At 48.0% G+C, this 21,395-nt stretch overlaps 2 protein-coding genes across 4 annotated transcripts in view; both read left to right on the top strand.

Moving 5' to 3' along the window:
* Positions 1–497: 497 nt before the first annotated feature.
* Positions 498–6,239, top strand: eif1axa (eukaryotic translation initiation factor 1A X-linked a). The gene is made up of 7 exons (XM_072689697.1): positions 498–680; positions 2,062–2,145; positions 2,866–2,969; positions 3,610–3,660; positions 3,907–3,988; positions 5,538–5,629; positions 5,909–6,239. The coding sequence occupies exons 1-7, from the start codon at positions 665–667 to the stop codon at positions 5,912–5,914; spliced, it is 435 nt and encodes a 144-aa protein (XP_072545798.1). The 5' UTR covers positions 498–664; the 3' UTR covers positions 5,915–6,239.
* Positions 6,240–8,562: 2,323 nt separating this feature from the next.
* The window catches only part of map7d2a (MAP7 domain containing 2a), a 34,788-nt gene continuing 21,955 nt past the window's right edge, over positions 8,563–21,395 (top strand). For 2 of the 3 annotated variants that reach the window (XM_072689561.1, XM_072689383.1), the window contains exons 1-6: positions 8,563–8,785; positions 14,973–15,080; positions 15,176–15,277; positions 16,149–16,226; positions 17,165–17,328; positions 19,802–19,901. In XM_072689561.1, the coding sequence (XP_072545662.1) occupies positions 8,755–8,785; positions 14,973–15,080; positions 15,176–15,277; positions 16,149–16,226; positions 17,165–17,328; positions 19,802–19,901 (583 nt within the window). In that variant the 5' untranslated portion in view covers positions 8,563–8,754. The remainder of the gene's footprint in view (positions 8,786–14,972; positions 15,081–15,175; positions 15,278–16,148; positions 16,227–17,164; positions 17,329–19,801; positions 19,902–21,395) is intronic. The other variant, XM_072689474.1, reaches the window with a different exon arrangement.

Below are 21,395 nucleotides of genomic sequence, written 5' to 3'. Positions count from 1 at the left end.
AATTTAAGGTAGTTTCTGGCTGTATTAACAACTCAGTTGAAGTGTTTTAGTACTTTATTCTGTATTCATAACTTAAAATATATATATTTTAATTATTTTTTCTGCTTTCCTAATTATTTATAATTTAGTAATTTGTCTGGCTTAATTGGCTTGTTTTTACATATTTTAATAGTTTTATTGTGCAGTACTAATTTATTTAATTTTAATATTTGCCCTCTGCATACATATTTATTTAATATATTTGAATATTTTTGTCTGCATTACTAATTTATTAATAATTAGTATTTTAATATTCTCATTCTACATTAATCGTTTATCTAAAGCATTTTAATAGTTGTGGGTTTTTATGTGCTGTACTAATATTGTGATGTATTTGAGTAGTTTTGCTCTACATTATTTTAAAGTAGTATTTTAAGTATTCTAGGACTTTTATTCTGTAAAGCTGTTGCTGATTGTTGTCCTCGCGAGGGCTGTAATAAAGCTTCGGGCCGGGCGCATGCGTGCTGCGTGCAGTGAGCCGGAAGTGGGGCAGAGCTGAACTCCACGTTTTTCTCTTTTAGGCTCAAATTTAGGAACAGAGACTCCGCGGCCGCGCGCTCCCGACTCTCACACACACACACACACACACACCTGAGAGAGGGGCGAGGGTCACCTGAGAGAGAACATGCCCAAGAATAAAGGTAAGACCGCGGGGGGGGTTAGCGCTCCGGCGCCTGGCTGAGGGGCCCGGGGAGAGGCTCGGGCTCGGGCTCGGGTTCGGGTTCGGGTCGGTGTTCAGGTCGCTGAAACTCGGAGCGGAGCGGGATCAGACGGCCGGGAGCAGTTCAGCTGAACCCGGAGAGGTTCTTTATGTCCTGACCGCTCAGACGATCCGTTAAGACGTGGAAACGGCGGACTGCCGCTGTAAGGGGCCCAGCCTGCCGCTGTTCCCCCGCTGTTCCCTCCGCTGTTCCCTCAGCTGTTCCTCTGCTGTTCCCCCCGCTGTTCCCCCCGCTGTTCCCCCCGCTGTTCCCTCTGCTGTTCCCTCCGCTGTTCCCTCCGCTGTTCCCTCCGCTGTTCCCTCCGCTGTTCCTCCGCTGTCCCCTCCGCTGTTCCCTCTGCTGTTCCCTCTGCTGTTCCTCCGCTGTCCCCTCCGCTGTTCCCTCTGCTGTTCCCTCTGCTGTCCCCTCCGCTGTTCCCTCCGCTGTCCCCTCCGCTGTTCCCTCTGCTGTTCCCTCTGCTGTTCCCCCGCTGTTCCTCCGCTGGCGGCTCCGCTCCCTCAGTCTTTCCCGTTTCCTCTTGTTAACCATTACATTCTTCTACTGTTTTCGCGCATCAGCGTTTAACTACAATACCCAGCATCCTTTGCTCAAATACGTCATAAAGGATTCCCGGTTGCGGGAGTAGCCAATCAGCTACAGGCGAGTGAACATGGAGGCTGTGTGTAGTTCACCTCCTCCTTCCCTCAGCACCACCCTCAGCACCACCCTCAGCCTATTTTAGTCAGATATGTACCTTCTGCTTCAGTAATGAAAGTAATGAGGTATTTGTAGTCCAGTATTAATTCAGTTAGGGGTTTAAGGGTTTTAGGATTTGCATTTTGTGATCATATTTACATGTAACAGATTTAAAGTATTTTCTAAAGCATTAAAGTGAATCTTTATTATTAATGGACTTTAATTGTTTTTATTCTGGGTTGACTTAGTTGCAGTAGATTTATTTTATGGTAATTGGTTTTTGAAGTATTTTAATATTTGTGTTCTGCATTATCAATTGAGTTAAAATATTTGACTATTTAATCTGCATGAACAGTATTTAATGTACTAGTTTAGTACTAGTGATGTTTATAGTATTAGTGATACTTTCCCTTTAGTAATGGTATTCATGTAGTGTAGTATTCATTTAGTATTTAAGTAAGTATTTTAATCATATTTTTTATTAGTAAATGATATTTTAGTATTTTTATTTTTTATTTGCAGGATGCAGGCACGTTTTGCTCAAACTCAGTTCATTAATACTCCTCTCTCTCTGTGTGTGTGTGTGTGTGTGTGTGTGTGTGTGTGTGTGTGTGTGTGTGTGTAGGTAAGGGAGGTAAGAATCGGAGACGTGGTAAGAATGAAAACGAGTCTGAGAAGAGAGAGCTGGTGTTCAAGGAGGACGGTCAGGGTGAGTTACTGCAGTTACCTGTCTTCAGCACAGCCCACTGTAACTGCTCTGGATACTCGTCCTGTACAGTTCAGCGTTTAGAGAATCTCTGATCTCTGTACTGAGGAGGTGAATGGAAGCAGGTGTCTGTCGCCATGACTACAACACAGATACAGCCCATAATTTACCCCCTACCCAAACCCGCCAGTGCAGCTACACGAGTCTTCTGAGTTTTATATGGAGTGATGATGATGATGATGATGATGATGATGAAGGTAAAATAGTGAATAGAGAATCTGAACTAATCCAGTTCTCTTTAGGGACTACTTTCTGTAGCTGCACTACACCCTGCAGCATGTATCCCTCCACCACTTTAATGATCTGGTTCTAAAAGCAGGTTCTAGAGCCGAACTCTTCTCAGAACTCTGGTAGAACCGTGTCTCAGGCATCAGGCAGCGTCTTCATCACCATTAGGTGAAGAACTTTCTGTGAGGAGCTTTTATTAGAGCTTCAGACGTCTGCTTCCCTTCACCTCCACTGTAGAACCACAGCTCTGACTGGGGGAGCTTATCTAGAACCTCCACTGTAGAACCACAGCTCTGACTGGGGAGCTTATCTAGAACCCCAAACCTCCACTTTGAATGAGTCTGGGAGAATTGGTGACGTTTCCTTAGGGTGACTTATTGTGTGTGTGTGTGTGTGTGTGTGTGTGTGTGTGTGTGTGTGTGTGTGTGTGTGTAGAATATGCACAGGTGATAAAGATGCTGGGAAACGGGCGACTAGAGGCGATGTGCTTTGACGGAGTGAAGAGGCTGTGCCACATCCGAGGAAAACTTCGGAAAAAGGTACAGCTGCTGCCGCTCCCCATGTTTATCTACACTATGGACAAAAGTATTGGGACACCTCTCTTACTCACTGGTATCTGATTTAGCCCCAGCACCACAGCTGTATAAACTCCAGCCTCTAGTCCTGCAGTCTGTCTTTCCTCCACACATCAGTGAAAGAACGGGAGGTTCTGAAGAGCTCACTGAACTCCAGCGTGGTTCTGTATGTAATAGGAGACACCGCTGCACCAACAACAACAAGTCAGCTGGTGAAATCTCCTCCCTCCTAGATCTTCCTCCATCAGCTGTGAGTGGTGTTATTATTGAACAGTGGAAGAGTTTAGGAGGAACAGCTCACAGAGAGCAGCTCAGCCACCGAGTGTCTGTCAGACCACGTAAAGTTACAGAGCGGGGTCAGGGCCGAGTGCTGAGCTCAGAGCAGAGTGCAGAAAAGCCTCCAACTGACTCAGTAACTGCAGCAGAGCTCCAGACCTGCTGCTGCTGGTAGAGCTGAGAGTAAAGGGGGAGCAGCTCCAGATTAATTCCTGTAGGGTTAGAATGGGATGGCGTTAAAGCTTGTGGAGGTGTCTGAATACTTTTGCCCATGTAGTGTATCTGTCTGTCTACACTGTGTAATCTCTTTCTGTCTGCTGTCCTGCAGGTGTGGATCAACACGTCTGACATCATCCTGGTGGGGCTGAGGGATTACCAGGTGGGTTTATAATCCAATCAGAATGAGGGTTACCGTCTCGCACTTCAGCACTGGGAGGAATAAGTGGCTTTTCATGCCGAGGCCCTTTAAACTACGCTGAGCATCACTGAAGGACCTGATTTCATAATAAAAGTCCCAGATATAAACAGTTAGGGCAGCACTGCCAGACTGGCCTCTGCAGACTCGCCAGAAACCAGGGGTTCATTCAGCAGAGTCATGTGTTGGTCTTCTCCGTCTCTGTTTCAGGACGTTAAAGCTGACGTTATTCTGAAGTATAACGCTGATGAAGCCAGGAGTCTGAAGGCCTACGGAGAGCTTCCGGAGCATGGTCAGTCTACAACACACACACACACACACACTCGGGTTATTCTGATCAGAGAACCTGGAGTTTCAGTTGTTCATTTAGTAAGTAACTGAAGTTTTAAGGCCGGAGCACACCGACCCAACACCACGATCAAACAGGAGTGTTGGGTTTGAGAGTCACGGCTGTTTGTTGGTGTTTGGTGATGGTCGGTCAGGACGTCCAGCAGACCCTCCCACACGCAGCTGCACGGCCACTGAACCTCGGCTCACGCTGTCCTGGTTATCCTAGCGACCAGGTTCACTGGTTAACTGGTTTTTGCGAAGCTAACACACAGATAATAGCATGGTTTTGGACGGAGATTTACTGATCACCAAAAAACAGAACCGTGAGCAAAAAACCCAGTTTGGTCATCCTCAGTTTCAGTTTCCGTGCCTCCTGCCAGTGAAGAGCGAGGAATACAGTCACTGCACGTTTAGTATTATATACATACAGATACATACAGATACATACCAGCTGACTTGTTGTTGTTGGTGCAGCGGTGTCTCCTATTACATACAGAACCACGCTGGAGTTCAGTGAGCTCTTCAGAACCTCCCGTTCTTTCACTGATGTGTGGAGGAAAGACAGACTGCAGGACTAGAGGGTGGAGTTTATACAGCTGTGGTGATGGGACAGACTCAGACGCCTGAATTCAATGAGTAAAAGGGGTGTCCCAATACTTAAACATTATATAATCACACACACAAAAAACCGAGCGCAGACAAACCCTTCTTTGTCCCGCCGTGAGGCAACATCTGCCTGGAGACGTACAGGTGTAAATCTGCACTGGATAAAAATGATCAGATGATCCCAGTGAAAATCAGCAGGTCATCCAGGCTGTAATTTTCTCAGAGGACGACGGGCAAAGCGGACATGGTTGGTCCAGACGGGAGCAGAACTCTCAAAGGAGAGAATTAGCCCAGGACCCGGAGTAAATCTGCTCCCGTCTGATTATGGCTTAATCCACGCCGGTCTTCATCATTTTCCCCCTTTCTGTAATAATGATCTGCTGTTGGGTCGGAGGGCGGTCAGGGGTGGTCGGAGGGTGGTTGGTGTTGGTCCATGTTGGTCTGAACACCTGCAGCGTTGGAGTGCAGGGTTTAGTCTGAGTGTCTGATCAGTCTGCTCCAGCCGTGAGATCTCCAGGGTTAAGCTGTTAATCTCTCTCTCTGTCTCTCTCTCTGTCTCTCTCTCTGTCTCTCTCTCTGTCTCTCTCTGTCTCTCTCTCTGTCTCTCTCTCTGTCTCTCTCTGTGTGTCTCTCTCTCTGTCTCTCTCTCTGTCTCTCTCTCTGTCTCTCTCTCTGTCTCTCTCTCTCTCTCTCTCTCTCTCTCTCTCTCTCTCTCTCTCTCTGTCTCTCTCTCTCTGTCTCTCTGCGTCTCTGTCTCTCTTTCTCTCCCTCTCTCTCTGTCTCTCTCTCTCTGTCTCTCTCTGTCTCTCTCTCTCTCTCTCTGCGTCTCTGTCTCTCTTTCTCTCCCTCTCTCTCTCTCTCTGTCTCTCTCTCTGTGTGTCTCTCTCTCTGTCTCTCTCTCTCAGCTAAAATCAATGAGACGGACACATTCGGAGCCGGCGACGACGACGAGATCCAGTTTGACGACATTGGAGACGATGACGACGACATTGATGATGTAAGTGTAGGGGGCGCTGCTGAGCCGTCGTTATTTCTTGCATGCGTGTTTATTTATTACTCTTTTATTAAGGAATGTTATAATATTATAAAGCAGAGCGGGGTGTATTTTAGAGACTTGCTTTACAGGATTTCTCCGTTTATCCAGTTCACTTGAACCCGTTGGTACTGGTCGGTCCAGTGAACCTCCTCCTGCTTTCCTGCAGTCGGACAGTAATGGTGGGTTTGGTCTAGTGTGAGTCTGCAGTGTGTTTTACTCTTCCTCTCTCTCCTCTCTCAGATCTGAGGAACTGGACTTTGGACTGCTGCTGACCTGCGTGTACTCTCAAGTGGACTGTAGTGGACTCGTCTGATTGATTGATTGGTTCTGATTGAGACAGACTCTTTCAGCTTCCCCTTTACTGATTAAACCCACCAGAACATTCTCTGAGGCTCCGCCCAGCCTGACCCTGATCACCAAACTCACTACAGGGGACACACACACACACTTACTTACTTAAGACTACATACTTTGTTATAGTTTTAATGTATTTATATTTTATTTCACTGTCTGGTGAAATTCAAGGCTCAAAATGCAGAAAATCCGATTTACAATAAAAGGTTTAAACCCATGCTGTGTCTGAATGGTGTGTGTTGGGGTGCTGCAGTGGTGCTGTTTGTCCAGCAGGGGCTGACGTGAGTTACCCTGTGTCAAATTCTTTTTTTTTTGGGGGGGGGGGTAGTCTAAATTTGTATGTTTATAATTTTTATTCCTATTTAGGCTTTATTCCCAGATTCAGTGTTCAGTTCTATTAATCCCCTCAACGTGAATGTCTGACAATTTTAATAACACTGTCAAAAAAAGAGTACTTTTGGATGAGATGGGTAGGGTGGTGATCATCCAACATCCTGACCTTGCTGACACTTTGATGGCTGAATTCAATCAAATCCTCACAGCAACGCTGATCCTCTACAATCTAGTAGAAGGTCTTCTTCTCTGGACAGTAGAGACAGTCACTCCAACAGAAGCAGGATCAGCTCTTTATTACCCCTGATTTTAGAAGAAACCGTGAATGAGCAGGTGTCCCAATACTTTTGTCGGTATAGAAGCGCTGTGTGTGGCTCTGTATGGCTGTGAACAGTGAGGACGTGCTGTCAGACAGGTGTGAGCTGAGGCTGGACGTGGCTCTGCCCTCGGTCTGCTCCAGAAATAGTTGTAGGCTCAGTCGGACTCCTCCTCATCCTCCCTGCTGCTTCTGAAGGGAACCGGAATCGACAGGCTGGTCAGATGCACTTACTCTAATGTGGGTGCTCTGCCGGTTGCCGTTGGCGATGTTGCGGCTCTTTGTGGCCTCCATGTTCCCTCTGCTCTGCGTGGACTTCCTTCCAGGGAAAGTTCCAGATATAGAGGGTGACAGATGTGTGATTGACCGAGTGATTGATTGATTGATTGATTGATTGGTAAACATCAGTATGTGTTGATTTAAAGAGCCCATTTATCTCATAATTAATCCCACAGAGCTGCACTGACAGCCAAACAAATGACCCCACCCATTCAGCCTACAGCAGTGTAGCTCCACCCATACAGCCTACAGCAGCTTAGCTCCACCCATTCAGCCTACAGCAGATTTAGCCCCTCCCATTCAGCCTACAGCAGTTTAGCCCCACCCATTCAGCCTACAGCAGATTAGCCCCACCCATTCAGCCTACAGCTGTTTAGCTCCACCCTTTCAGCCTACAGTGAATTTAGCCCCTCCCATTCAGCCTACAGCAGATTAGCCCCACCCATTCAGCCTACAGCTGTTTAGCTCCACCCTTTCAGCCTACAGCAGTTTAGCCCCACCCATTCAGCCTACAGCAGTTTAACTCCACTCATTCAGCCTACAGCAGTTTAACTCCACCCATTCAGCCTACAGCAGTTTATCCCCACCCATTCAGCCTACAGCAGTTTAGCCTCACCCATTCAGCCTACAGCAGTGTAGCCCCACCCATTCAGCTTACAGCAGATTAGCCCCACCCATTCAGCCTACAGCAGATTAGCCCCACCCATTCAGCCTACAGCAGTGTAGCCCCACCCATTCAGCTTACAGCAGATTAGCCCCACCCATTCAGCCTACAGCAGATTAGCCCCACCCATTCAGCCTACAGCAGTGTAGCCCCACCCATTCAGCCTACAGCAGATTAGCTCCACCCATTCAGCCTACAGCAGATTTAGCCCCACCCATTCAGCCTACAGCAGATTAGCCCCACCCATTCAGCCTACAGCAGTGTAGCCCCACCCATTCAGTTTACAGCAGATTAGCCCCACCCATTCAGCCTACAGCAGTTTATCCCCACCCATACAGCCTACAGCAGTGTAGCCCCACCCATTCAGCCTACAGCAGATTAGCCCCACCCATTCAGCCTACAGCTGTTTAGCTCCACCCTTTCAGCCTACAGCAGTGTAGCCCCACCCATTCAGCCTACAGCAGATTAGCCCCACCCATTCAGCCTACAGCAGTTTAGCCCCACCCATTCAGCCTACAGCAGATTAGCCCCACCCATTCAGCCTACAGCAGATTAGCTCCACCCATTCAGCCTACAGCAGATTTAGCCCCACCCATTCAGCCTACAGCAGATTAGCCCCACCCATTCAGCCTACAGCAGTGTAGCCCCACCCATTCAGCCTACAGCAGATTAGCCCCACCCATTCAGCCTACAGCAGATTAGCCCCACCCATTCAGCCTGCAGCAGTTTAGCCCCACCCATTCAGCCTACAGCAGATTAGCCCCACCCATTCAGCCTGCAGCAGTTTAGCCCCACCCATTCAGCCTACAGCAGAATAAACAGAATATAAATCTTTCATGTTTATGTTTACAGTCCACCGTCAGCTGGAGGCTGAACCCTTTCAAGAGCCGCTGGCCACTCAGAGCTCGGGGGGGGCGGGGCCTGCCGGAATACGGGTGTGAACTCAAATGAGGCGCAGCGCCCCCCCGCTCGTGCTGCGCACACTGCAGCGCTGCTGAGAGAGCGAGAGGAGAGCGCGCGGAACCCGGGGATGCTTTGATCTTTGTGAGCGCGCGGCTTTACTCTGACCATCGAACCGGCACATTTTACAGCCTCGCGCTCACCGGAAACAAAGAGAGCGTTTCAGCGGGCAGCGGGAAGATGGCGGAGAAGGTGGAGGCCGCGGGGCCAGGTGAGGAGCTGGGGGGTGATGGGGGGTGATGGGGCAGCTCGAGCTCCTGCATTAGCCAGTCTGAGGCTCGCGCGTAGAGTCCTGCAGAAAAGCTGATTCACTGTGTGCGCGAGACCCTCTCCAGTGTTATTGTTCTCAGATGCACACACACACACACACCCGCGCGCGCTCTCTGTGTGTGTGTGTGTGTGTGTGTGTGTGTGCTGTTGGAGCAGTTTAGCACTGCAGTGTTCAGAGCCTTTACCACTGTTAGTGCTTACAGTGTATCTGCTGTGTCAGGGTGTGTGTGTGTGTGTGTGTGTGTGTGTGTGTTTATAGTGTAATTGGTTGTGTGTGTTTTGGCTCAACTATTGAATGATTGAGAGATAGACAGACAGACAGATGGATAGACAGTCACATAGACAGACAGAAAGACAGATATATAGATATGTAGAGAGACAGATGGGTAGGTGGACAGACAGGTAAACAGACCAACAGATAGAGAGGTAGACAGATAGAGAGGTAGACAGATAGAGAGGTAGACAAATAGATGGGTAGACAGATAGAGAGGTAGACAGATAGAGAGGTAGACAGATAGAGAGGTAGACAAATAGATGGGTAGACAGATAGAGAGGTAGACAGATAGAGAGGTAGACAGATAGAAAGGTAGACAGATAGAGAGGTAGACAGATAGAGAGGTAGACAGATAGAAAGGTAGACAAATAGATGGGTAGACAGATAGAGAGGTAGACAGATAGAAAGGTAGACAGATAGAGAGGTAGACAAATAGTTGGGTAGAGAGATAGAGAGGTAGACAGATAGAGAGGTAGACAGATAGAAAGGTCGACAAATAGATGGGTAGACAGATAGAGAGGTAGACAGATAGAAAGGTAGACAGATAGAGAGGTAGACAAATAGTTGGGTAGAGAGATAGAGAGGTAGACAGATAGAGAGGTAGACAGATAGAGAGGTAGACAAATAGATGGGTAGACAGATAGAGAGGTAGACAGATAGAGAGGTAGACAGATAGAGAGGTAGACAAATAGATGGGTAGACAGATAGAGAGGTAGACAAATAGTTGGGTAGAGAGATAGAGAGGTAGACAGATGGAGAGGTAGACAAATAGTTGGGTAGAGAGATAGAGAGGTAGACAGATAGAGAGGTAGACAGATAGAGAGGTAGATAGATAGAAAGGTAGACAAATAGATGGGTAGACAGATAGAGAGGTAGACAGATAGATGGGTAGACAGATAGAGAGGTAGACAGATAGAGAGGTAGACAGATAGAGAGGTAGACAGATAGAGAGGAAGATAGATAGAGAGGTAGACAGATAGAGAGGTAGACAGACAGACGGGCAGCTAGAACAGTGTGAATCCCCCCACCCATTCAGCCTATAGCAGATTAGCCCCACCCATTCAGCCTATAGCAGATTAGCCCCACCCATTCAGCCTATAGCAGTTTAACCCCACCCATTCAGCCTATAGCAGATTAGCCCCACCCATTCAGCCTATAGCAGTTTAGCCCCACCCATTCTTCCTATAGCAGTTTAGCCCCACCCATTCTTCCTATAGCAGTTTAGCCCCACCCCTTCAGCCTACAGCAGGTTATATGTTACTGTATTGGGGGAGTAATGAGCTGATGTAGGACAGATGCTAATGTCTGTGTCTGTTAGCTGTGACCTCAGTGAGGGGAGAGCCGTGTAGCCGTTAGCTTAATGGACTGCAGCTCTGTAATTAGCTCAAGTTAGTCTTCAGTGGGCTTCATTGGATTAGGCCTGAACTCCCCCTGTGCTGGAGTCCCACTGCTTCCAGCCAATCACCTCAATTATACATGATAGCGGAGTTACCCACAATCCTCCACCTCACAGCTTAGCAACGTTCTGTCCTGCAGCACCTCTGGAGATGCGGCCCGCTCGTCCCCGGGTCCAGCACTCTTTGTTCTGGTTTGGTTCTGTGTCCCCGTACTGGGGTTACAGTGGGACTGGTGTCCTGTGTTCCTCAGAACCTCCTCAGACGGTTCTGGAAAAGCGCCCGGCCCAGCTCGGTGCAGTTCTGGCACGGTGCCATGCTGCTTCTGCAGGTTCAGAGGGGTTGGCGAAACTCCTGCAGGTCATGTGACCTTCAGAGTTCTGACCTGCTAATGGCGGGACTGTAGAGCTCTGTGGAGAGTCAACAATCACTGCATCTGTGACTTAGCTGCTATATATATATACAGTGGTGTGCAAAAGTTTGGGCACCCCTGTCTCAATATCTGTTGGTGTGGACAGTTAGATGAGTAGAAGATGACCTGATCTCCAAACATGAAGTTAAGGATGCACAGCAAAAATGGTTCCCACTATTGGCTAGGCTGTTGCAATGTGGTTGCTATGATAATTTAGCTAGTCTCCTCCTGCTCTGAGATCATCAGCTATGTTCATGTTCAGAGAGATCAGCAGCTGTTTTGAGGAGCCCATGGCTGCTGATTGTTGCTGTTTAGAGGAGCTCATGGCTGCTGATTGTTGCTGTTTAGAGGAGCTCATGGCTGCTGATTGTTGCTGTTTAGAGGAGCTCATGGCTGCTGATTGTTGCTGTTTAGAGGAGCTCATGGCTGCTGATTGTTGCTGTTTAGAGGAGCTCATGGCTGCTGATTGTTGCTGTTTAGAGGAGCTCATGGCTGCTGATTGTCACTGTTTAGAGGAGCTCATGGCTGCTGATTGTTGCTGTTTAGAGGAGCTCATGGCTGCTGATTGTCACTGTTTAGAGGAGCTCATGGCTGCTGATTGTTGCTGTTTAGAGGAGCTCATGGCTGCTGATTGTTGCTGTTTAGAGGAGCTCATGGCTGCTGATTGTTGCTGTTTAGAGAAGCTCATGGCTGCTGATTGTCGCTGTTTAGAGGAGCTCATGGCTGCTGATTGTTGCTGTTTAGAGGAGCCCATGGCTGCTGATTGTTGCTGTTTAGAGGAGCTCATGGCTGCTGATTGTTGCTGTTTAGAGGAGCTCATGGCTGCTGATTGTTGCTGTTTAGAGGAGCTCATGGCTGCTGATTGTCGCTGCTTAGAGGAGCTCATGGCTGCTGATTGTCGCTGTTTAGAGGAGCTCATGGCTGCTGATTGTTGCTGTTTAGAGGAGATCATGGCTGCTGATTGTTGCTGTTTAGAGGAGATCATGGCTGCTGATTGTCGCTGTTTAGAGGAGCTTATGGCTGCTGATTGTTGCTGTTTAGAGGAGCTCATGGCTGCTGATTGTTGCTGTTTAGAGGATCTGATGGCTGCTGATTGTTGCTGTTTAGAGGAGCTCATGGCTGCTGATTGTTGCTGTTTAGCAACATGGCTGCTGATTGTTGCTGTTTAGAGGAGATCATGGCTGCTGATTGTTGCTGTTTAGCAACATGGCTGCTGATTGTTGCTGTTTAGAGGAGCTCATAGCTGCTGATTGTTGGAACGAGATTTGAGGAGGCAGAGCGTTTGTATAGCTTTGAAATTTGCCTCACCTCATCTCTCCTAACAATGGCTGAACAAGCCACAGCCCTAACGAGCTAATTAAGGATCAAATCTCTGGGGGGAATCTAGCACCATGCTAAACATAGACATGGATTAGCCTAAAAGTTGCCTCATAGTGAAGTGAACTATAGCTGGCTAGCAGTAGCAGTAGCTAGCTTTAGCTGTGATTGAATAGAATAGGACCCTCTGGAGCAGATCAACATCATGACCCTATTGGCTCCATGCTGCCTAATAATGCCAGGCGTGGGCTAGAGGGGTATAAAGCCCCCCAGCGTTGAGGAGCAGTGGAGCAGTGGAGGAACTGTGTCCCAATACTTTTGTCCTTTCAGTATGTGTGTGTGTGTCGTTTAGCAGAGTTGAGTAGTTGCTGCTGAGTGACACACTGTGAGACGATCACGGCTCCACTGGAGATGTTGATGTTAGTGAAGATTTCTTTTCTACATTAATCATCATTAATAAAGAGGAGCTGCTCAGTCTTACTGTGTGTGTGTGTGTGTGTGTGTGGGCAGCTGGTGACATTGAGCTCATGTGTGTTTTCAGTGTCAGCTGGTTTGGTGTGTGTGTGTGTGTGTTCTGCCTTTCACAGCAAAGTGCACAAATTGTATGTGTGTTGGGGGAATAGGCGAGAGAGAGAGAGAGAGAGTAAGGCATCATTAGTGGGCAGAGATGGGCGAGAGAGGAAGGGTGAGAGGGGTGGAGGAGAGGAGAGAGAGAGCGGGAAGGAGCTGGTATCGGTGGAGGGAGGTGGAGAGTAGAGGGTGGAGGGGAGAAACTGACAGAGAGATCTTTTAGTCCTCGCTCAGTGTGTGTGTGTGTGTGTGTGTGTGTGTGTGAGGGGAATGCCCTCTATTGCCCCACACTTTTCTGCACCTGTCCCTCTACTACCCCCCTAGACGCCCCTCAACTGCCTCACAACTGTCCTACAACTGTCCTCACCTGCCCCACACCTGTCCCTCTACTGTCCCACAACTGTCTTCACCTGCCCCTCTACTGCCCCACAACTGTCCCTATATTACCTTACAGCTGTCCCTAAACTGCTTCACAACTGTCCCTCTACTGTCCCACAAATGTCCCTATATTACCTTACAGCTGTCCCTAAACTGCTTCACAACTGTCCCTCTACTGTCCCACAAATGTCCCTATATTACCTTATAGCTGTCCCTAAACTGCTCCACAACTGTCCCTCTACTGTCCCACAAATGTCCCTATATTACCTTACAGCTGTCCCTAAACTGCTTCACAACTGTCCCTCTACTGCCCCACAACTGTTCCTCTACTGCCCCACAACTGTTCCTCTACTGCCCCACAACTGTTCCTCTACTGCCCCACAAATGTCCCTAAACTACCTTACAGCTGTCCCTAAACTGCTTCACAACTGTTCCTCTACTGCCCCACACCTGTCCCACAAATGTCCCTAAACTGCTTCACAACTGTCCCTCTACTGCCCCACAACTGTCCCTCTACTGCCCCACAACTGTCCCTCTACTGCCCCACAAATGTCCCTATACTGCTCCACAACTGTTCCTCTACTGCCCCACAAATGTCCCTAAACTACCTTACAGCTGTCCCTAAACTGCTTCACAACTGTTCCTCTACTGCCCCACACCTGTCCCACAAATGTCCCTAAACTGCTTCACAACTGTCCCTCTACTGCCCCACAACTGTCCCTCTACTGCCCCACAACTGTCCCTCTACTGCCCCACAAATGTCCCTATACTGCTCCACAACTGTTCCTCTACTGCCCCACAAATGTCCCTAAACTACCTTACAGCTGTCCCTAAACTGCTTCACAACTGTCCCTCTACTGCTCCACAAATGTCCCTATACTGCTCCACAACTGTTCCTCTACTGCCCCACAAATGTCCCTAAACTACCTTACAGCTGTCCCTAAACTGCTTCACAACTGTCCCTCTACTGCTCCACAAATGTCCCTATACTGCTCCACAACTGTTCCTCTACTGCCCCACAAATGTCCCTAAACTACCTTACAGCTGTCCCTAAACTGCTTCACAACTGTCCCTCTACTGCTCCACAAATGTCCCTATACTGCTCCACAACTGTTCCTCTACTGCCCCACAAATGTCCCTAAACTACCTTACAGCTGTCCCTAAACTGCTTCACAACTGTCCCTCTACTGCTCCACAAATGTCCCTATACTGCTCCACAACTGTTCCTCTACTGCCCCACAACTGTCCCTCTACTGCTCCACAAATGTCCCTATACTGCTCCACAACTGTTCCTCTACTGCCCCACAAATGTCCCTAAACTACCTTACAGCTGTCCCTAAACTGCTTCACAACTGTCCCTCTACTGCTCCACAAATGTCCCTATACTGCTCCACAACTGTTCCTCTACTGCCCCACAACTGTCCCTCTACTGCTCCACAAATGTCCCTAAACTGCTTCACAACTGTCCCTCTACTGCTCCACAAATGTCCCTATACTGCTCCACAACTGTTCCTCTACTGCCCCACAAATGTCCCTATACTACCTTACAGCTGTTCCTAAACTGCCCCACAACTGTCCCTCTACTGCCTCAAAAATGTCCCTCAACTGCTCCACAACTGCCCGTCTAATGTCGCAAACTGTCCCTCAGATGTGCCTCCACCACTGGTGTACCTACCTGCCTCAGTAGTGTCTCAGTGGGGCAAACCCTCAGACTCTCGGTACGTCATCAGTGGGGGCGGAGCTACAGAGACTGGCACTGTGGGTAAACTCTGCTCTTTCACAGCCAAAATGATGACATCACCGGCTTCTGACAAGAAACTACGCAGTAATGGCCACACCTCCCCTGCCCATCAGACAGCCAATCATGGCAGCCCAGTTGCTGGAAAACATAGTAAGCTCCGCCCATAATATAATTTCATAGATGAATAGATGTTATTGATCTGTCATTATTCACTATCGCTCTCTCTCTGTCTCTCTCCTTATTAGCTGAGATGCTAACTCCTCCAGAAAAGAAGGTGCAGACTAATGGCCACGCCTCACCTGTTCGCCATCCAGCCAATAGCAGCAACGGCCACACAGGTAAACAGTGTAAGTCCCGCCCTCGCTGCTGTTGTGGAGCTGTAGCGCGTGTAGCTTTAGCCTGAGCTACAGATTTCCCGCCACTCTCTGCTCCACCAGAAACAGCCAGCTAAAGCTAACGACCAGCTAAAGCTAACCCAGACACTCAAGCTAACAGCCGTCCTTCTGATCTGCTGTTCAGCTCTCTGTCTAGATAGGTTGTTTGTCCCTCTGTCCATCCTTTTGATCTTTTGTTTGTCCCTCTGTTTGTCCATATGATTATTTACGTGTCAGTTTGTTTGTATGTCTATCCCTCCGTTTGATTGTTTGTTTGTCCATCTGTCTGTTCTTTTGATCTTTTGTCCATCCTTCTATCTGTACTTTTGATCATTTGTTTGTCCTTCTGTCTGTCCTTTTGATCATTTGTTTGTCCCTCTGTCGGTCCATGTTTATTTATTATGTTTATTTCCTATCCCTCCATTTGACTGTTTGCTTGTCCATCTGTCCATCCTTTTGATATTTTATTTGTCTGTTCTTTTGATCTTTTGTCTGCCCCCTCTCTGTTCTTTTGATCTTTTGACTGTCCTTCTGTCCATCCTTTTGATCTTTTGTTTGTCCACCTGTCTATTTTGTATGTCTATCCCTCCGTTTGAATGTTTGCTTTCTCCTGTCTTTTAGATTTTTTGTTTGTGCCTCCGTCCGTCCATTTAATCTTTTTTTTGTGCGTCTGTCTGTCCTTTTGATCTTTTGTTTGTAGTGCAGTAATGTAAAGGAGAACAGAACTGAATAGAGTTTTTTTTTCAAACCAGCTGTTTAAACTTTATTTTAATAAATTCATGTCAATAAATTCTAAGGGGACACACTGTCCTCATCCTCTCCGTCTGGGCTCCTCCCCCCACAGGTCTGGAGGGCTACTTAAAGACAGATGACAGGATGCGTTTGGCGAAGGAGAGGCGAGAGGAGAGAGAGAGGAGTCTGGGTAAGTGCAGAGGGAGGGAGGAATGATTCTGTGCTTTTCAGTCTGTGGTGATTGGAAGCAGGCGTCTGTTGCCATGACTACAACACAGATACAGCCCATAATTGATCTATCCAAACCCACCAGTGCAGCGACACGAGTCTTCTATGGAATGATGATGATGATGAAGATGATGATGATGAAGGTAAAATAGTGAATAGAGAATCTCCACTAATCCAGTTTTCTTTAGGGACTACTTTCTGTAGCTGCACTACACCCTGCAGCATGTATCCCTCCACCATTTTAATGATCTGGTTCTAAAAGCAGGTTCTAGAGCAGAACTCTTCTCAGAACTCTGGTAGAACCGTGTCTCAGGCATCAGGCAGCGTCTTCATCACCATTAGGTGAAGAACTTTCTGTGAGGAGCTTTTATTAGAGCTTCAGACGTCTGCTTCCCTTCTCCTCCACTGTAGAACCACAGCTCTGACTGGGGGGAGCTTATCTAGAACCTCCACTGTAGAACTCCAGCTCTGACTGGGGGAGCTTATCTAGAACCTCCACTGTAGAACTTCAGCTCTGACTGGGGGAGCTTATCTAGAACCTCCACTGTAGAACTCCAGCTCTGACTGGGGGAGCTTATCTAGAACCTCCACTGTAGAACTTCAGCTCTGACCGGGGGGGGGGGGGGGGGGGGGGTTATCTAGAACCTCCACTGTAGAACAGCTCTGACTGGGGGAGCTTATCTAGAACATCCACTGTAGAACAGCTCTGACTGGGGGAGGTTATCTAGAACCTCCACTGTAGAACAGCTCTGACTGGGGGAGCTTATCTAGAACCTCCACTGTAGAACAGCTCTGACTGGGGGAGGTTATCTAGAACCTCCACTGTAGAACAGCTCTGACTGGGGGAGCTTATCTAGAAGAAGTCTAGAGTTTATCTAGAGCTCTCTCTCTCTCTCTCAGCGGCGAGGGAGCAGGCTATACTGGAGAAGGAGCGGCGTGCTCGGCTGCAGTACGAGCGGACAGTGGAGGAGAGGTGGAGGCGGTTGGAGGAGCAGAGGCAGAAGGAGGAACAGCGCAGAGCTGCCGTGGAGGAGAAGAGGAGGCAGCAGCTGGAGGAGGAAAAGGTCAGGCTCGGGGGTCAGGGGTCACTAGTTTCCATGGATATGTTAAGCTTGTTTCCATGGTTATGCAACACCCATGTCCATGGTTGCACTACAACCGTTTCCACGGTTATACTACTTTCGCTTCTATGGTTACGCATCAGCCTTGTTCCTGGTTAAGTTACTCTCGTTACCTTGGTTGCGCTACAACCATTTCAGTGGTTTCACTACTCTTGTTTCCACGTATGTAGCACCCTCGTTTCCATGGTAACACAATACCAATGTCTGGTTATGCATTGTCATGGTTTCGCTACACAGATCTACAGGATTGCCCAATGTCATAACGACCTTATTTAGAGTTTTGTTAAATTCACACATCCACGTGTTAAATCTACGCCCGTTACCATGGTTACACTACACCTGTTACCTTGCTTACGCTACACCCTTTCACATAATTGCAGTACGCACATGTAAGTGATTATGCAGCTCTAATTTTCATGATCATGTAGGGTACACCTGGTACTTGATTGCAGTGCATCCGTTACCATGGTTACGCTACATGGTAACACTACATCTTTTTCATAGCTACACTAAAGAGAGAGACAAGTGCATGTGTAGTGACATGGGTCCAGCAGCTGGACAGCTGTGCCTCTCTCTCTCTCTCTCTCTCTCTCACTCTCTCTCTGTCTCTCTCTTTCCCTCATCTCATAACTCCTTAAAGTGCAGTCGGAGCAGAGTTCCGGCTCCGAGTATCCGGACAGCACAGTCACACACCGGGAAGTGAACGCAGCCAAAAATAAATGCGCATGCCGCGAGTGGGCTGGGGTTGCCATAGCAACAGGGAGATTTGTAAACAGTCCAGTCATCCTCCTCTTCTCACAGATTGAGTTTTTATTTCTTTATGCGGCGCTCCGGACGCTCCTGTTCCGGAGCGGATGTGTTGTCCTGGATCAGAGCTGCAGCGGAGCGTCAGATGTCGCTGAAATGCGATTAGGTATTGATTGAGCTCCGGTGGAGGGGTGACACAGGCCTGCAGCGGGTCATCAGAAGGGCGTTGGGAACGAGGGTTGTGATCTAACACTTTCACAAGTGTTTGGAGGAGTGTGTGTGTGTGGGGGGGGGGTGGATGATGGTGGAGGAGCTCCATCCAGTACTTATGGATGGGATAAGGTGGGGTGATGATCATCACCCAACAACCTGACCTCACTAACTAACACTCTTGTTGCTGAATGCAATCAAATCCTCACAGCAATGCTCCTCCAAAATCTAGTAAAAACTCTTCTTCAAGCTATGAATAAGCAGGTGTCCCAATACTTTTGTCCTCACAGTGTAGCACATTATACAGTATAATGCGTATGGGACTGATTCACTGCTGCTACTCCAATAAGGGGGATTTGCTGTGATGGCCGACTCACATGAGGGGAAGCTCTCCTATTCTCAGACAGACCTTTAATAGTGGAGCTCTGAGGCTTTGCTGGAATTTGAACTTATGATCTCCTGAGGTAGTTAGACAGTCGCTCCACTCCATTTGTCCATGTCCATTTCTGAGTGAGAGAAAGACGGAGAACTGCTGCTCATCAAGGGTGAGGAGGTCATCAGCTCAAATCCCAGCAAAGCCTCAGATCTCCTTTCTTAAAGGTCTCCCGTACTGGGGACGTCATGTGATAGGGGGCGCTCTAACCTGCAGATGGAAACGAACAGACTGAGGGGGCGGAGCTTCATGCTGATCTTCTTCCACAGTACTGAATGAGTTTGAGGATCAGCAGAAGGTGGACTGTTGATCAGACTGAGATGCAGAAGTGAGGGGAACGTTAGACGGTAGTGCGGTCGGGGGGGGAGTGGACGCAGGATGCTGGTCTGGGGGTTAATTATTGGTGATCACTCTGGCAGAGCTGTAGGATGTGACGTCATTAAGGTGACATAATGATGATGGGTAAAGGACCCGCTGGGACTGTCTAGACTGAAGCCAATAGCAGTTACATAAACGCTGGCCGCCGCCTCCTCTCCAGCCTGTCCGCACTGCCCTTCACCTCTCTTTAAAATTCAATTATAGCCATAACATTAAAACCAGCTGAAGTGATTAACACTGAGGACCCGGTTCCAGTGGATCCTGTCTGAAGGGTATTGCAGCATGTGTTAAAGCAGGACAAATGGACGAGTGTAAGAATCTGAGACACTAGAACCAGATTGTGATGTTCTAGATAATGACTGGGTCAGAACATCTCCAGAACATCAGCAGGCAGGTCTTGTGGGGTGTTCAGTCCAGTATGCAGGGGTCAGCACCTACCAGAAGTGCTGCAAGGAAAGACGACCAGTGAACCGGCCACCGGGTCATGAGTTCCCAGGGCTCAGTGATGCTCATGGAGGCCCCGCCCACCTCACAACTTTTTACAACTGTAAAACATGGCTGTAGCTGAGGAAGGCTGATGAGCAGTGTGTGTGTGTGTGTGTGTGTGTGTGTGTGTGTGTGTGTGTGTGTGTGTGTGTGTGTGTGCAGGAACGTCTGGAGGCTCTGATGAGGAAGTCTCTGGAGCGGAGTCTGCAGCTGGAGAACAGAAACAAGCGCTGGACCTGGGGACCCAACGGAGGAGGACAGGGTGAGTGAGGGGGAGAGAATGAGAGAGTGAGTGAGTGAGTGAGAGAGTGAGTGAGAGAGAGTGTGAGGGTGAGAGAGAGTGAGTGAGTGAGAGAGAGTGAGTGAGTGAGAGAGAGACAGAGGGAGAGAGTGAGTGAGAGAGTGAGTGAGAGAGTGAGTGAGGGTGAGAGAGAGTGAGTGAGGGTGAGAGAGAGTGAGTGAGTGAGAGAGAGACAGAGGGAGAGAGTGAGTGAGAGAGTGAGTGAGAGAGTGAGTGAGAGAGTGAGTGAGAGAGAGTGTGAGGGTGAGAGAGAGTGAGTGAGTGAGAGAGACAGAGGGAGAGAGTGAGTGAGTGAGAGAGTGAGTGAGAGAGAGTGTGAGGGTGAGAGAGAGAGAGTGAGTGAGTGAGAGAGAGACAGAGGGAGAGAGTGAGTGAGTGAGAGAGAGACAGAGGGAGAGAGTGAGTGAGTGAGAGAGAGACAGAGGGAGAGAGAGTGAGTGAGAGAGAGACAGAGGGAGAGTGAGTGAGAGAGAGAGAGTGAGTGAGAGAGAGTGTGAGGGTGAGAGAGAGTGAGTGAGTGAGAGAGAGTGTGAGGGTGAGAGAGAGTGAGTGAGTGAGAGAGAGTGTGAGGGTGAGAGAGAGTGAGTGAGAGAGAGACAGAGGGAGAGAGTGAGTGAGTGAGAGAGAGAGAGGGAGAGAGAGAGGGAGTGTAAATCTGATGACTGCTCTGAAAGAGTGAGATGAATGGAGGGATGGTGGAGAGGGGGAGTGTGTGGAAGTGGGGGTGGAGTGATGGATGGTGGTGGAAGTGGTGGAGCAGTATTTGGCGAGTGGCCCGCTGGTCTAGCAGGTTTATTGTAGAGGCTGTATTTGGTCGGTTAGGTCACAGCAGAGTGCTCCAGATCCTCCACCATTACAGCCATGCTTTCAACAAAGACCTTATTTTTAATACATTCAGTTCAGTTCAGTTCAATTCAAATCAATTCAGTTAAATTCAGTTCGGTTCAGTTCAATTCAATTTAGTTCAATTCAGTTTGGTTCAATTCAATTTAGTTCAATTCAATTCGGTTCAGTTCAATTCAATTTAGTTCAATTCAATTCGGTTCAGTTCAATTCAATTTTGTTCAATTCAGTTCAGTTCTGTTCAGTTCAATTACATTCAATTCAGTTAAATTCAATTTAGTTCAATTCAATTCAGTTCTGTTTAGTTCAATTACATTCAATTCAGTTCAATTCAATTCAATTCAATTTAGTTCAATTCAGTTCAGTTCAGTTCAATTCAATTACATTCAATTCAGTTCAATTCAGTTCAATTCAGTTCAGTTCTGTTCAGTTCAATTCAATTTAACTCAGTTCAGTTCAATTCAGTTCAGTTCAGATCAGTTCAATTAAATTCAGTTCAATTTAATTCAATTCAATTCGGTTCAGTTCAATTAAATTCAGTTCAGTTCAATTAAATTCAGTTCAGTTTAATTAAATTCAGTTCAGTTTTATTTATTTAGGCTTTTTACAGCA

This window comes from Salminus brasiliensis, chromosome 1, assembly GCF_030463535.1.
Source record: "Salminus brasiliensis chromosome 1, fSalBra1.hap2, whole genome shotgun sequence".
In the NCBI taxonomy this organism is placed as follows: Eukaryota; Metazoa; Chordata; class Actinopteri; order Characiformes; family Bryconidae; genus Salminus; species Salminus brasiliensis.
This window is presented reverse-complemented; position numbering and strand designations above follow the sequence as displayed.